The sequence below is a fragment of the Rosa chinensis genome, chromosome 1 (genome assembly GCF_002994745.2).
Source record: "Rosa chinensis cultivar Old Blush chromosome 1, RchiOBHm-V2, whole genome shotgun sequence".
Classification (NCBI taxonomy): domain Eukaryota; kingdom Viridiplantae; phylum Streptophyta; class Magnoliopsida; order Rosales; family Rosaceae; genus Rosa; species Rosa chinensis.
This window is the reverse complement of record NC_037088.1, coordinates 66,184,597-66,201,141: the sequence shown is the minus strand read 5'-3', so window position 1 is coordinate 66,201,141 and position 16,545 is coordinate 66,184,597. Positions and strand designations below refer to the sequence as shown.

Below are 16,545 nucleotides of genomic sequence, written 5' to 3'. Positions count from 1 at the left end.
GTTACTTATATAGTGTCCTAAACAGTTATTTGAGGAAACATAAACTCAGGAAATTGTCCATTACTTATTTAGTGTTCTAAACAGTTATTAAGAAGAACACAAAACTTCAAACTCCGAAGTTGTCCGTCTAACTGCATTTAACAGTTATTAGAATAACTCAAAACATGGAGTTCAAAATTTATCCATTACTTATTTAGTGTCTTCATTTTCATGTCAACAATAGGGTATAAAAATTGGGTTAAGATTTAAGACTAAGCTAGAAGTTCGATCCTAACCTTAAAATTACTATATTACCAAAACTAGAAACATCTCTAGAGGCACATGGTAAATAAGACACTAGTTCCATCACTTCCATGTAACCCCAGGAAAGCGCCTTTAGCAAGAAAGAAAAGCAGCCAGGAGCATAATGCAATGGCAATTTTGTAACTGGTTGTCCAACTATTTTAGTAGCTTAACAGACTAGTGATTAACATTATGAATGAAACTGCAAAAGCCTCCACATTCTCAACATTGCACAGAACAAATCATTAGGAAGGAAAAGTCTGAGCCATCCTTCCTTTTTTAAACAAAAGGGTCCATTTACACTAGCTGAAGTAAATGTTACATCACTGTGCATCGAGGCTGAAGAGTGAAGTACCAGTCAATCATTCTGTAAGCTGGATCAAACTAGCAGTTAAATTAAATACTGATACTAGTTGAAACTTGCTAGCTACCAAGACTGAGCAAAGGGAGTAATCTATGCCTAGCTGACCATTACCAGTATAATGCTTATGAACTTTGAGAGCTGCTAGCTTTTACGAGCTCTCTCCCTTCTTTCATCGGACTTGGAGAATCTTTTTGGGTAGAGCGAATGTTCTCCAACAGCTTGTGCCCCTTCTTCTTTGACTTCTTGAATTTCCTTAATGATCTCCGATGGATTTTGGTCACTTTTTCCATACAACAATTGATCATCGTCAACTTTGACTTCTTCTCCTTGATCAGCTGCTCAACTTCAACAAAATTTGTTGATGTCGAAAGTGCCAGACTTTCTGCTACCGGAAAACATATTTCTGGCTCCCTGAAGGGCAATCACCAAACTAGGTCACAAATGCATTTGAAGAAACAACTTGGAATATTACAATGAAAACTTATCAGAATGCTCTAACTTTTCATGATTAGATGACTTGAGGAGTTGCTTATGGTTTTGCTGGCACCAAAATTTAGTGGATTTTTAAGTGAGTATATGTGATGGAAAGTTACAACCCAAAAGCAACCACACCTCCTAAAGCCTAAAGACATGACAAAACTGAAAAGAATTACCAACAAAAACCAGAAGAAAGAAAGAAAGAAAGAGGGCAAAAGAGAGAGGTACCCGATTCCAAAAGAGACTACTCCACTCTGTTTCAAAATTCCTCCATCCAGAGAAATAGCACCATGCTTAATACAAGCACGAGCAGCCAACATATCTTCCCTGGTTTTATACACTTGGAGCTCGCCGAAAAGACAGTATAATACTGTCTCCCTGAGACCATGGCCTGCAGATGTCACCGTCTGTAAATGATGGCTATCCAGATCAACCATATTGACTGCATATCCTAAGAAACCATCAGGAGCCATTCCACCTGGCAAGACAGGATCTGGCAATGCCAGTTTCTTTTGAGGGTCACTGCCGTTGATATCACCAGTGTAAGGCCTGCAATACAAATTTAAAAATTACTCTTTTATTATACAACATTCCTCATCCCCCTAGAACAATTGCAATTAGGAAGCCTTTTATATTACCTTATGTCTTCCAGACATATAACAAAAGATCGACCATGTGTAGGTCTCTGAAGTAGAGCTGGTTCACAGAGCGCATGCATAGAATCAACTTCCCCATAATCACTCTGTACAAACTTCTCAAGAGCTCCAGCTGCTTCAAAGGATCTACAGACAATAGCAAGCATCTGATCTTTACCCAAGTATTCAGCCAATATCCTGCATACAGATGAATGACAAGGAGGAGTAAGTAGTAAGTACTATGTCTTAATTTGATAGAGGGAAAGCGAAAAAAGATCAAAGGGAGCACCAACCTGCTTAGATTACTAGTACCAACTGTACCAAGTAGGGCAACCAAACCAATCACATCTCCCATGAAATGATGGTTTACCTCTTCAAATGAAACTTCCCTAGATAGAGTACAGACAAAAGCAGCTGCAGTGTTACTCATCCTTTCTATGCGGTTTATCGATTCCTCTTTGTGAGGTTCAATAGACCCTGGGGAGGAATTACCAAAATACGTACAGAAGCATTTTAGTCAAATACTTGATTAGCTGATTCATTGTAAATTTACAATCTCAGCATGAGTTTATACCAAAAGAAAAAGAAGAAATAAATTAGCACAGGAAATATTAGAGCTCAACTACATTGAAAAGATTATTTGATTCAAGCATTTGATACCAAAAAGTTGACAAAGCTGGCAAAGAGAAAACAAAGGTAGAGAAAACGCTGCATTTATTTTGTGGAGACAAATCTCCATCAACTAGGACAGCTATCCGTACGCCTATACCTAAACCAAAGAAGGAAACATGAATAAAAATCTAACAAGTAACTCAACCTTGCAAATCAATGAGCTCTTTCTTCACTTTAGCCTTCTCTTGCTTTAGAAGGTCCAATTTTTCTTCCATATCTCCAATGCGTATTCCATGTTTGTGGATGACATTCTGCAGTTCCTGCAGAGAGAAGCAGCAACATCAAGGAGAAAGATATGATTAAGGTAAGATTTTCCAACCTGTTTGAATGCTTGATTAATGCAATAAGGACAGTAACAAGTTGGAGTATCATAATGGAGAACCAGATACATTAAAAGAGGCTTGTAAGATCTATTTTATGCTAAGTCCAAATATTTGACAGGATTATCTATAAGCAATGTATAGCTGCTTTTGTTTGCGTATACTTCCAAATATTCACAATTGATACCTTAAAGTTTTCTAATTGCAGAAGGCAAGAAGAATCTGGAAGAAGCGATGTGTTTCCATTAGTACATGGGGATTGAAACTCTTGATGCTCCACTTTTGGAACCTGATCACAAATTACCATCATTTTTTGATGTGGTCAATGAAAAGAATAAACTTCAGTTACCTACAATAAACTTAAAGCACCATTTGTTTCTTCACAATAAATACCATTAAGTTTCCTAGTTGCTGCTGTGACTCTCGGAGTGGTGACTCTCGGAGTGGAGAAACCTCCCACGGAATTGGAGTCTCATCATGCTTCTCTGTTTTTATGAGAGAATGATCATATTTCTCTTTTGGAGCTTGTACTACAGGAACCTGAATGTAAATATTAGTAACTACCACTGTAATTTATAAATGTGATAAATAATGATAAGTCTCTGTAAAAGCTGGCCCAACCTTCACATTCAAATGCAGTTCTGGATGAGATGAATGAGCAGCTACAAAGTTAAAACTCTCTTCAACTTCAGGAATAAAAATAGCCGGAACAGTACAGCGGCCATGCTTGAATGTGTATCGAAGGGATTCCTCCATGAATGATGAACCGGCCTTTATTGTAAGCATATGTAATTGGCCACTTTTCTCGTCATGATGAATAGTATCATCAACAACACCATCAGAGTTGACAATTTCAAAAACCATATTTTCCATTTGAGTTCCAGCCACACAAACGTCAGGCACCTAACATCATGTCCAATACTTTAGAAAGAGTACAAATACCTTCATAACTTAAAACCCTGAAACAGATAAATAAAGGCCTTACCAACCTTTGATGAAATTCTCAACACCCTTTTCTCAGTTTGAGACTGAAGATTCAGTAAAACATCATTGTTGGAGTAGACAGAAATTGATACTGCAACCAAGGGAAGATGGAAAGACATCATTAGATATGCATATTCATTAATTCATAAAAATCATAACATCTACCTGGTTGAGTACTATCAGTCAAATATCATTTTCAGGGCCCAAACTGAATCTTCACATTGATTTTCAACTTCAATACTAACTATAAACAGTAGCAGAAATTTAACATTTTCATCAGAATTCTAAACATATCTAAGAACTGAGTTTCATGACAATGAAAGTCACAGACAAAATGTTGATGATGAGCTATTCTCATCTGCAGTCAGCTTCATCTCAAAGCATCGAAATTATTAGACTCCGCAATGCTCAGGCTATCAGATATAATCCAGTATGGAGGCAGTCTTTATAGAGAAGCAACCCAACCATTACAGCCTATATATTAACAAGTGTTTACAGCACATTCTGTCTAGAGGTAAAATTACTGATCCAAAAACCAGTATAGTTTGACTTGCAAGAATGAGCCAGGACATATTTGAGGAAAGAGAAATTAAGGACTGTACTTGTCAGCCTTTTCAATCATTTATTGTTATACATCTGTAATGAATGTTGACTACCAAATGCTGACTATTACCACAATGCCATAAAACAATATTCCTCCAGTTCACATTTTTATTAATGCATGCTGTCAAGTAAAAGTACATACCACTTTTCCCATAACCTGCGGTTACTTTCAAGAGGCCACCAAGGTCAATGCATCCATGATGATCAGCCTGCATTGAAAAAGGTATGAAAGAAATAAAGATTTGGTTTAGTTCCGACTCTATAACAATGGAATGCATGAAAATATAAGTGCCAGCGTATATTGCAAGCAATTAGGTGGCATCATTATCATTGCTTGTGGGGAGTGAAGCCAATACAGAACATGAAGACCAAGAGGGGAAAAAAAAAATCAGCAATTAAGAAAGAATCTTACCGTACGTGCTGTACCTAGTCGATCTTGAATAGAAAATCCCTCCACATTCAATTGAACTTCAGTGCCTTCTATTACATGATTGCCATATTGATCAAACATCTGGGAAAGAAATCCATAATTAAATGTTAGCAAGCACAACCAAATCATGATTAAATATAGTTTTTACTGTTGTTTACTGAATATTTTGTAGCTTGAATTTTTTTAATAAATTGGCCTCAAATTAGCCATGAAAACCATAGAATTTCTCTGCACCTCTAAAATAAACTCCTGAATAGTATAATCTGGAAGCACTTGGTTTTCAAAAATAGGAGGAATAGCCTTAACAATCTGTAGAGGTCCAGGATTAACTGAAACAATAAAATCAAAAGCAAAACTTAGAAAGGCTTAGAGGTTAATGATAAACATAAATTGTGATGCTCATTTCTTTGCATATACAAGTATTTTTAGAGTAAATACCTTCACATGGAACCGAAACTGAAAATTTGTCATCTTCTGTACATACAAATAAAGTAGCTCCATATGTAGGACGAAGTTTGTCTAACTCACTGCTCTCCATCAGCATATCCTGCAAATTGGGAAGAAACAAGGAAAGAAAGAAAGAAAAAAGTGAGTAAATTAAAGGCTTCTCCACATAAAATATACACTGTATAAATGAATCCAAATCTACATGCATAAATACCTTTACTGTCAAAGTATGGGTTGAAAGTTCTTTTTTGAATTTCTCTACATGGAAAAGCACACCCTCATTTGTCTGAACTTTCACCGTGACTTCCAGAGTAGTTGGAAATGGAATTCTATTGTCATATACATCGTAACATGCTATAGAGAGAGGTGAAAATACTGAACCAGCTCTGTTTGACAAGATAATTGATATGAGTATATATGAATCTTTCTTGTAAGAGAGAAACAAATTTACGTAAAATTTGTATGATAAAATCTCTGTTAAAGACAAAAAAGGCAAACTATTGAGGATACATCATACTACTACAAAATGCATGCTCAAAGGTCAATACAGAAAATACTAACTAGAATATACAATTGCAATAAGTTATTTTCATGTCTGCCCAGATACCATGGGGAAAAACACCTTACCTCACTCGGTACAGTGGAGGCTGATCACCGCTTAGAAGGACCCACTTTCCGACCTTGGAAGATGGCTTGATTCGTACTTTTCTCTCAGCACTCTTACAATCTGACTCATTCTTGTAAACAAATAGACAGATTACGTGATCAGAAATAAATTATGAATATATGAAGAACATAAATAAAATGGAAATTGTTAAATATTACTTACAAGACGAAATGAGAATGTATAGATACCAGCACTTCGAAAGAAACCAGGCAGCTTGCGTTTAACTGGAAAAACATATAACCCCTGAATTCCCTTAAGTGACTTGGGTCCTACGCACACCGAAAAAATATGACGAACATTTTGAAGTTCTTCAGCATCGTCTCTGAAGTTAACTTCCATAGACATTTCTAAATTACTTTTGACGATGCACTTCTGATCCAGGCTTTTTGAAGAACTGGAACAGACATAATTGCCGGGTCGTACAATGGCCACAATTTCTTCTGGAGGAGCTTTTCCAGCTCGAGCATCCACAGGTAATGCCTGAAAGGAAATAATCTAAAAAATAAATACACCATAAATCTAATCTCAGGAATAGATATAATCTTTGGTCAACTAAATTGATCAGTTTTCAGCTTTCATCACTCAGCCCCATCTTAGACCATATTTCAATTTTATATTCAACCCAATCATTTCTTACTATTACTATTTATGTCGCCTTTGGCCTTTAGATATCCTTTTACTGTTGACCTGATTCAAATTAAGTCAAGTATAAACAAAGAAAATGAAAAGAAATATACTAACCCCATCAACCTCCAACTCTTGACATTGTTCTGCATCAAGAAGTTCAATTGTAGAAGGAGATCTTTGGCGTCGTCTCTCTATATGGTTTTCCCACTCGGTTCTTTCAACAGCTATGCACTGCAGTCAATGGCTCAGAATTTAGCACAACAGTCAGCTAATTCCCCCAAAGATTACAATCTTTTCATTTGCCAACAGTACAAAAGAAGAAGATGTGAAGATGCAAGGTATTAAAATAAAATAAACAGCTAACCTTTCCAGCATCAATCACACTGAGTGGTATAGACAAGGATTCACCCATATCCAAATTAGTATCGCCATCATTGACTGAAAGGAAGCAACCCTTTTCATCTGACAGACTTGAAGGCCTTTCAAAATAATTGTACAACAGATGCATACCAGTCACGCCAAAGAAAAAAAAAAAAAAAAAGATAAATTGAGCAGGAAAGGCACAAGAAACCACACCTGCATATAATTCGAGCCTCACCTGTTTAGAAATAAAACAAAATGGCAAAAAAAAAATTGTCAGGACTTAAAATTGATATAATTCCACTTTTAAAGAAATCAGACTGATCTAATTATCCGTAAGATGCATGTCATAACAAATTATGGAATGTCTATCCATCTGATTCGCATTTCCATACAAACTTCACATGACGATACAAATTAGACTCAAGTTTCATGCCTTCCTATGTTAGGAAGAAGATTACTTACCACCAGATTCATCTTGGAGACCTTCAAGCAAAAAGTATTCAATTGTGGCATAAACATTGTTTTTTTGAACCCCAACACATGCTCCCTTAAAAATTTTAATTCTTTGACCACGCTTCCAGGTCCTTCCATTCCTCGTTATAGATTTATGCAACCTTGCAACTAGAATATAAAGAGACAGAATATATGATTAACAAGAATGAGAGTAAATTAAATTTAAGGTCCGAAGAACTCGGTAAGTAACTGATGTAACAAAGGATACAAATTTGATATTATTATTAAGAAAAACCAAGCTTCTTATCTGTCTACACCTACCTTCAGATGAAATACGAAGTGCCTTTTTGTTTGCAGGATTGACAACGAAGACAGGTTGGTCTTCACCACAGTCAGCTTCATCATCATCATATCGAGCATGCATCTGAACTATCCAATCCTCATAGTCCTTCTTTAGTTGAGAAAGATTTAGCAGATTTCCATCCTTATAAATTTGAACTTTGATGTCTAGAGAAATATAAATTTATTCAAACAAGGCAAGATGATAATGTTTCCATATTTATTGCAAAAAGAAAAATAGGAAACAAAAAGGATTATACCATTCTCATTCTCAAGAGGCTTATTGCCGAAATTCCTCAATGCGGTTGTGACAGGACTATGGTGTGCTAGATCAGTCTGTGGTTAACAAAGAAATAGATCAGAATTTTGATATACAGACTGAACCAGCCAACCAAGATAGAGAAACATATTGTATTCATCTCCTAGCTCCCAGAGTTTAGATATATTAGGATGTCCACAGACATAAAACCACCCAGATGTCTTTTGTGGAAGTTTGTATTGATATGAAGTGGCCTTAACCTCTCACCCATGGTGATCACTAATCACCATCACAGATGGAAGCAGGTACAAGAAATCACATATTTACTTATCGAAGGAAATGACAGTTGCTGAAAGTGCTACCAAGTCACCCAGCACTAAAGAGATGAATAGTAATAAGTGTATAGCCTTTAATCAATGGCTAATTAGTAATAAGTCTTTATAAACTAAACCAGCTAACAGAGAAACTATCTAAAAGCTGTTAGTTACCAGGACTAAAGAAGAGTAACTAAGAGAATGGGAGAAGGCGAGATATCAAAAAGACTCAACTAACTTGGTAAAAAAGAATTTTTCACAACATTTTATGATAAGGGCACATACAAGCCTGAAATTGCATTTTCACACATGCAAACTCAAATTGATAGCATATTGTACCTTCGATGATGTTGGATTGAAACCAGCATCAGTCTCTGCAACCAGAATAGTGTCCGTTTATGAATACAGAGAAAATGGAAAATGCTAAAAAGATACTTGAGAAGCAAACATCGGCAAGCTCTCATGAACATGAATGCCCTACCTATAAAGCATTTAACTCTCATGCAACATCTTTTCAACAATTGTGCCATATCTCCTCTTTTTTGCTTGAGATCCATGAAAGGTAGCAAACCCTGAGGTACCCCAAATAAAAGAGAAATCATTATAGCAAATAGCAATTCCCTGAATCATGAACCATTCTTACAAAGTACGTGTTGAAAAAGAATAAACAATTAGAAGAGTAGTCTGCTATGGATGTGAATGTTGTCAACATTTTTCATTTAAATCCGTTAGAGTTACTATATCTATCCAAACATTTAGTACATGAAGGCAACACTATTGGCACCATACGCGTGTAACAGAGATAATGAAAGCATAAAATATAACTTCAGCTCAAACTGAGAGTTATCATCTCTTTCTGATTATTAAACTACCCCATTCTGATGTATATCTAGAGAATAACCAATAAGAATATAACTAGAGGAAATCTGATTACTTACCCAACGAGCATCAGGAAGCAGGCGGCCAAGCCTCCGAATAGAGACACGACTAAAGGTCTCAAAATTTTCTGTGATCCTGCATTCCTCCAGGATTCTGTCAATGTTCTCTTTTCCCTGTGACAAACATTTTCATAAATTTTCACAGTAGTAAAAAACTGCTTTTCTACTAGAAGGCAAAAGATGCAAATGCAATGCGATTGGGGTCTAGGATGAGAAACCTATGGATGAAGATATAGTGTGTGTCAGTTCAAAGAGAAAATGTATCAAGTAGGAAATAGAATTGATGTTGAACTGAGTGGGTAAAACAGATTATACAATCATTAGTGTTTCAATCTATTACCAAAGTGGCTTAAGATAGATCGAATATTGAACGAATTCACACACACACACATTCAGCAATATAAATAAATACCATCTTTTGCAACGTAAATAAATAACATCTCCATACCTTAACAATAGGGAAATAAACGCATTTCAGGCGAGCATTAGCTTTGGTATATTTTGAATCTACATTCATTTAGAACGTCATATTATTAACAGCTCAAAGTTAAATCACAGTGTCTAAATAAACAATAAAAACAAAGTACAAACTCTTCATAATTGGATAATCTTTTCATTATATAGATATATAAGTTATTAATGAAGAAAGTTGGTCACTTACCTGGAGATTTACATTTTCTCATATTATCTTGCTTCCAGGAGAACTGAAGCTGTAAAACAAAATCAGGACCATTGCAGGAATGCAAGTTGGTAATTGCAATTTCACCGCCCTGAATCTCAGCCAAATCAACGCCATTGACCTGTAATATAAAAGAAAAACTTCCTTGAAATTATAAAGACGCAATGCTGCAATTAACTTATACCTTTTAGGTAAGACCATTAAAATTATCTATGCAACAACAGATGGATATATGAATGACCTCAAAGAGAATACTGTTATTAGATATTTATGATCATACTTGAATCAATAATTAATGAAGACAAAAGAATGTGAAAGAAGATGTAATCTTTGCACAAAAACTCCATCTAAATTTTAAACTGATGGCTGTTGGAGTACTTGAAGCATAAATGCAAATAAAAATTACTTGCAGAAGTATGCATCAATTGAAAATATATATATATATATATATATATATGATATACCTCAAACTTGACTGGCATTATGGTCTTCCCTGATTTTGTATCTTCATCATACTGCAGATAAATCACGTAATGCATGATAATTAGCATGGGATATTGTAGTAGAACTCAGCAGATAATAATGATTAATGAATAAACAAGAAAACCAAGAAATATCTCCAGTAGAACTCATAAGCATTTGATCAAAAGTTCTATGAAAATATTGAAACCCATAGGTTTTTGATTCTTTGGAGTACAACATCAAAGCCATTACTAAATACAAAAATGAAGGATTTGAACAAAAAGAAGATATGAAATAGATCAGGGCAGGGAAAAGGCCGCCATATCCATATGATCCATTATCAAAATCTTTTATCTTTTTTTCATGCAACCAACTAAGCGAGTATGTGCATAGCCTCTTGCACACCTTGTGGCCTAGTGGTGTCTGGCTGTTTTAAATGTGCAGTGTGCACTATGCAATTACCTAAAGTGTTGGCACCAGCTAGTCTAGTTTCAAGTCACTAGATAAAAAATCTGAAGATACGCTATTCAGAAAAATCAAACCTGAATATATGGAAAATATATATCCTTCAGCTTGCAACGGAGTTCAGATGTGTCCAATTTTGATTTAGGTTCAAAGATTTCAACCTGTCAAGTAGGTCAAGATTAAACTTCAATGAATAAAATACAAAGTTCAAAATTATCATAAGCTACAACTGACATTGGATGCATAAACTCCTTAAAAAGGTAAAAGAAAAATGTAGTGGCCAATTTCACATAAAGTCGAAAAACACGTATAAGCATAATTGAAATGGACAACAAGATGATGCATGGTGCAACCTTAGTAAAGCTTCTGTGCGGTGTTCTGCTTATCTCATCCTCTTGAGGATCCCTCATGCTACCACCAGTCTAGATAAAAGGTACAGTTACTGTCAGATTGAGAAATTAACAGAAGCACAAGTGAATTCTATCACAAAAGAGAGAATTAGTCCCAAGTGTTTCTAAACGGAAAATAGATGACGGAGCAGTTTTTTACGTTCCAATCAGACCGACTGAGTAAAGCATCTCTATCAAGATTCAAGGTATAAACTTTCTTTGAATCCTTTGTCTTAGAAGAAACTAATGCACGCCTGCAACATGATTGAGAAATTCTCAAGGGTCCAACTCATACAACTGCAAAAGAAACTCAGATTGAGGAGAGTTTTCAGAGAAGTCATACCTCCCCAACTCCATGGAGGCTATAGGTCCACCATATCCAAACATTCCAAAATACGGCTGCATACACACACACAAAAAAAAAAAAACAACAACAACAACACTTCACAAACTAAAATAGTACTGATGAATAGGGGGTAATGACATGCAACTTGTACATAAGATTTAATAAAACCTTAATGTGCGCGCGCGCACACATCAAGATTCCATGATCATCATATAACAGTAGTAATTACCTTTAAGTACGGGGGTTTACCCCCTATTGCCTGTTCCTTATACGATCGGTGAAGTGAAGCACCCATCTTTCCCCTAAATAGAATACAGACCTTATTCTTAGCATAGAAATGAATCCTAAACCTCACATTTATTACCAATTAGTGTGTGGAACTTATATACATAAACATTTAGGCTAAATTCTTGGGTGATTCATGTAAGAGTATCTATCAGATGTAGAAAAAGTAAGACACTACATAGCCACTCTGACAACCCATACAGTATATAGAGGAAACTTCAAGTGGGAGTGAGTTCCGACAGCAAGAGGGTATCTATCTTAGCTCATTTTCTTGACTTTCTTTCCTTTGGAATTTTATTGTTAGATGAAAATTTACCAAGAGATTTCTAGCAAAATGTTTTTCACCATTCTACACAAACTGTTGTCTTGCACTATTGTAGAACAACAAAGGTACAAATAAAATGCAACCAAAAATCCTCACGAAATATGAATTAAAAAGAAAAGGCAGAAACTGTTTTTTTTTCTTTTCATTAAGAAAGGATGATGGAATACCACTTCACTATAGAGTTTTCGTCACTTCCATCCATCCCTGGGCCAGTGTCAAAAATTGAGATCATATCATCATCAACATTCACACTGCAAATAATGGGGTGGAAGGTGAAACAAAAATTAATAAGAATCATAGAAGTATAACAAATTATTTTATGGAGTCAGAGAATCAAAATAAACACAATAACAGAGTAACATATAACATTCAAACAAAGTATCCATCAACTGGAAAGATGAATATATATGTTCTGATATTATGTTGCAAGACGAGCTAGACCACTTTAGCTTAATAATTGGAAAGTAATTTCAGACTATCAGTGAAAGGATCAGATGACATGTACTGTGGACTTCTAGGTTGTTAAAATGAAGCAATGGATGAGATACTGATTTAAATACATTGACAGAAAGAAAAGAAAAAGAAAAAACAATAACAATAACCTCTTTAACTGTATAATATACAATTTCCTTACCTTATATGTTTAACATCTCTCCTTTCATTTGACCATACAGCTTGCAGAGAATTATCCTGATAATAAATTTTGCAGCATAATGAGCCAATTTAATCAAAATGAAACTAGACACACAAATTGTAACCAAATAAAGAAATACACAGGTGAATAACAAGATCCATTTCCTCGTATATATGTCAAAAAACTTACAATCAAATCTGCCAGAGCAGTCTCAAATGTATACTCTTGCGGTAGTTCCTTCAGTATCTCAGTATCAGGTGTCAGATCCCACATGTTCTGAAAATTAGTCAAGTTCACAGTGACTTAGTGGCATCCTTACTTCAAATTTTCAAACAAAAGCCTTATGAATGTGCCCAAAATATCTCAAATTCTTATATTTTGTTTATGTAGATATTAAAACAAAAGTGCAAAAGATGTAACTAACCTCAAAAGTAGTAGCGCTCTCCCGCAGACCATCCTAAATCATAAAGAAAACAGGAAAATATCACATATTTTCTTTTTGTATTCATCCATAAGCAAACACATCAAATTATTTCAACCACAACAGTACACTCCACTAGTTACGAACAGATTAGATAACAAGACCCCCTCTTAGATTAGAAAAACAATAATGTTGGATCACTTGATTATAGGTTTCAAATTTCTCATGTCTCTGAAGAAACCAATGCTTCCATCCTCCAAAATTTCCACACAAAAAAAAAAATAATAATAATAATAATAAATAAAAATCTTTAACATAGGTTGAAATCTTGCATCTCATCTTACTTGAAGCCTCAGAATGTGACACTTTTGTGTGTTGAAGTTCTTGAAATTCACTGCATTTTGTATCTTCATATCATCAGCATCTACAAGAAGAAAGCTACCACCTTTCCAGTTAATCTCCCGTTTCCGCTTCAGTGAGCCTGATTGTTTCCAAGTGCGGATGTATTCCTTTTCCACCCTTTGAATGAAATCTCTGAATGGCATTTTTGGCTCAGGATTTTGCAATTTCAAACGGACGCTTGTGCCATTTGGTAATAGGATCTGGAAATTATATTCCTTATCCATCTTACCACGACTTCAAACGTGTCTGCTCCTCTTTTTAGTCTGGTACAGAGTTGCTGCATCCATTTTCAGTAAGCATTTAAAATCTTACAAACGGTTACACAATAGAGCTAAGAGATTTGTAAATACTACACACATAATTCTACACATTACTGTCTTTTGTCTATGTAGACAAGTGTAAATACTACATTATCTAAAGTAACACTGGAATAAAAAGGAAAGAGAAAGTTGCATGTTTTGCCAGAAAAATCCGAAATGGAAGGTAAGAGACTTGCATTTATTTCAAAGCCAAAGATAGTTTCGTCGTACGTAAGTCCGACTCAAACCCTTAGTGACACTTCACCAGTTTATCCAATTAAAAACGCAAAGATACAGAACAAGCACAAGTAACAAAACCAACTTTCAAAGAACAAGTTCAAGGAACAAAGTGCTAATCTGTTCAATAGCCAATAAAGCGTCAAAATTTCTACCTTTTTGGCCAAAATTAAATAAAGAAACTTCATTTAGACAAATCACACCATCCACAAATTACACAACAGTAACCTAAAACAGACAAAATCCCAATCCAACTAGACAAAGAACCCCACATTATTACATGAACACAACTCAAACCCAAATGCAATCCAAAGTTAGAAATGGGTGACTCACTTGCTCTGCCCGTCAAACCAGTGCTCAAAACAGATGAGAGAAATCACTTCTTCTGCGAGAAAAAACAGAACAGAGTTAGAACCCCTCCAAAAGCTTTTCCCTTTCTTCAATAACAAAGCAATATGACCTAAACGCTCATCATAAAAATCAAAACTTTGATACATTTCTAGGCCTAATGAACAAACCCACAAAAACCCCTACACTAATTTCAGTGTGTGATGAACCAAAAGTGTCAAACAAACGTTGAATAAAAACTCATAAAGGTTGAATCTTTCTTGCCTTAGACAATGTTGGAGCCGATAAAGGTTTGAACTTGAGGGTTTTCAGAGAGCAAAATGAAGGTTTTGAATTTCAGAGGAGAGTGAGACTGGGATTTGGGGAAGAAGAGTTTAGTGTGCGGAGAACGAAACCTTTTTGACTTCTTTAGTGAAGTAGTGGAGGACTCTCTGTGCCAAAATGCGCCGGGGGTGGACACGTCAGCGGCAGTAGTTTTGGACTGGTGTGGCGCACGATACGCGCCTCGGCTCACGATAGTGGCTTTGAATGAGGAAATGCTAAGTTGCGCTGGGGGAGTTAGTGTGCGAAACTTGCTATACAAGGACATTTTTGGTGGGACCCGCAGGATCAGTGAGAAACATTTTTTCCCGAAACGACGACGCGTGCCGAGGGGCTTTTGTGTCGGAGGTGGGACCCGGCTTTGTTAGGACCTAAAGTTTCTTGGTGATTAAGTCATTTAGACTTATCACGTTTGTTTCCATTAGGCACCTCGCCCGCGCGCGATGCTGTGGATTTGTATTTTTTATCTTAACTAAATATATAAAATGTTAACTAAATATATTATTATTTTGTATATTATGAAAGCTGATATTTTAATTTGGCTTTAATATAAACATATTTCAAAAATGGAAGTGTTGAGTATGAGCTGGTATTTTAACCAAACTTCTGTGTTTACATTTTTTAAAAGAAATTGATATTCTAACAAAAGATATTCTTTACATACAAATTAAGAAAGTGGTTAAATCTCACCAAAATATCATACATTTCAAGTTGGAACTAATCATCCTCTGATGTATCACTTATTGGTTCATATGGTGTTGAAGACCCTTCATTTGCTTTTGGATACAAACATCATAATATGAGCAGCAGCATATGAAACTTAGTAGTGAAGCTTTTAAAAATCTGTATAACAACTTACTGATTTGTGATAAACGTAAAAAGTTCTAAATTAAAATTTAAGAATTACTCAAGACACCTATTTATATAATACTATGTTTATTGATTTTTTCTATTTCTATTTGAAAAATCAACGTAAATCAAGGCTCAGGTTATTTCATATTTGACAAACCTAAGCCAAATATAAAGAGTACGGATAAAGGATTGTTTCTAAAATTATCAAGAGAGCTTTTCTCTGCAACTCTAGGCGTCTCCGTCAAGAACAGATGACCTGTACGAAGGCACGCCCTCGTGGCAAAGTCGTCGGACGGGCCGGATTTGACCGAATGTTTGGTGGTAGTTGGATGGCCAGTCAGTATGAAGGCAGTGTGGTGGCTTTGCTGTTTGGTTCGTGCGGAGGTCCGGTTGGTGGTGGGTTCGATGGTTATTGAGCAGGCTGGTGTCGATCTCCCTAAGGGCGGGGCGCCGACAGCCGAAGGGTGGTCGCCTAGTGGTGATGAGAGGGTGGAGCTACAGACGGGATCTGACTGGTTCAGATCGGATCGGACTCTGATCCGATTTGGGTTGTTTGTACCTATCCGGTGGAGGGGAATGGTTGGAAAAGGCGGTGGTGCTTGCTGTCGTGCTAGTGAGGACGGAGGGATAGGGAGAGGGCCAGTGTTTGCTCAGAGCGGCGGGGATACCACTGATGGAGTGACAGCGGGGACTCTCTTTGTGAGTAGGAGGCATGGTGACACAAGCGGTCTTCATGCTGGACTGGGGCGTGAAGCTTTTTGGGCCTGGGCTTAGGCTCACGTCCGAAAGTGTTTTTATGATATTTTTTATCTAATGTTTTATTACTTTTTATGTTTAATTAGCTATGGCTTTCTACCGGCAATAAATTCCTATCTCTTGTGGATAAGGCAAAGTGGGCTTGGTCCC

At 36.1% G+C, this 16,545-nt stretch overlaps 1 protein-coding gene across 2 annotated transcripts; it reads right to left on the bottom strand.

Moving 5' to 3' along the window:
* Positions 1 to 428: 428 nt before the first annotated feature.
* LOC112183112 (structural maintenance of chromosomes flexible hinge domain-containing protein GMI1) lies at positions 429 to 14,841 on the bottom strand. 2 transcript variants are annotated; one of them, XM_024321612.2, is made up of 40 exons: positions 14,731 to 14,841; positions 14,452 to 14,503; positions 13,525 to 13,859; positions 13,184 to 13,216; positions 12,949 to 13,035; positions 12,760 to 12,815; positions 12,293 to 12,376; positions 11,745 to 11,817; positions 11,513 to 11,568; positions 11,330 to 11,423; positions 11,134 to 11,202; positions 10,858 to 10,941; positions 10,318 to 10,368; positions 9,836 to 9,974; positions 9,623 to 9,681; positions 9,175 to 9,288; positions 8,718 to 8,808; positions 8,576 to 8,610; positions 7,924 to 7,999; positions 7,646 to 7,831; positions 7,334 to 7,492; positions 7,085 to 7,106; positions 6,873 to 6,987; positions 6,623 to 6,739; positions 6,044 to 6,361; positions 5,842 to 5,951; positions 5,429 to 5,600; positions 5,206 to 5,314; positions 5,002 to 5,096; positions 4,750 to 4,848; positions 4,480 to 4,546; positions 3,740 to 3,825; positions 3,372 to 3,653; positions 3,144 to 3,290; positions 2,938 to 3,039; positions 2,576 to 2,690; positions 2,052 to 2,235; positions 1,762 to 1,956; positions 1,352 to 1,672; positions 429 to 1,057 (listed from the first exon to the last, which is right to left on the bottom strand). In XM_024321612.2, exons 3-40 carry the CDS (start codon positions 13,804 to 13,806, stop codon positions 769 to 771), a joined length of 4,773 nt encoding a protein of 1,590 aa, XP_024177380.1. In that variant the 5' UTR covers positions 13,807 to 13,859; positions 14,452 to 14,503; positions 14,731 to 14,841; the 3' UTR covers positions 429 to 768. The 2 variants fall into 2 exon arrangements, with proteins under 2 accessions (XP_024177380.1, XP_040368432.1); XM_040512498.1 differs by lacking the exons at positions 11,330 to 11,423; positions 12,293 to 12,376; positions 12,760 to 12,815; ... (3 more) ...; positions 14,452 to 14,503; positions 14,731 to 14,841 and having other exon boundaries at positions 430 to 1,057; positions 11,745 to 11,769.
* Between the last annotated feature and the right edge of the window lie 1,704 nt (positions 14,842 to 16,545).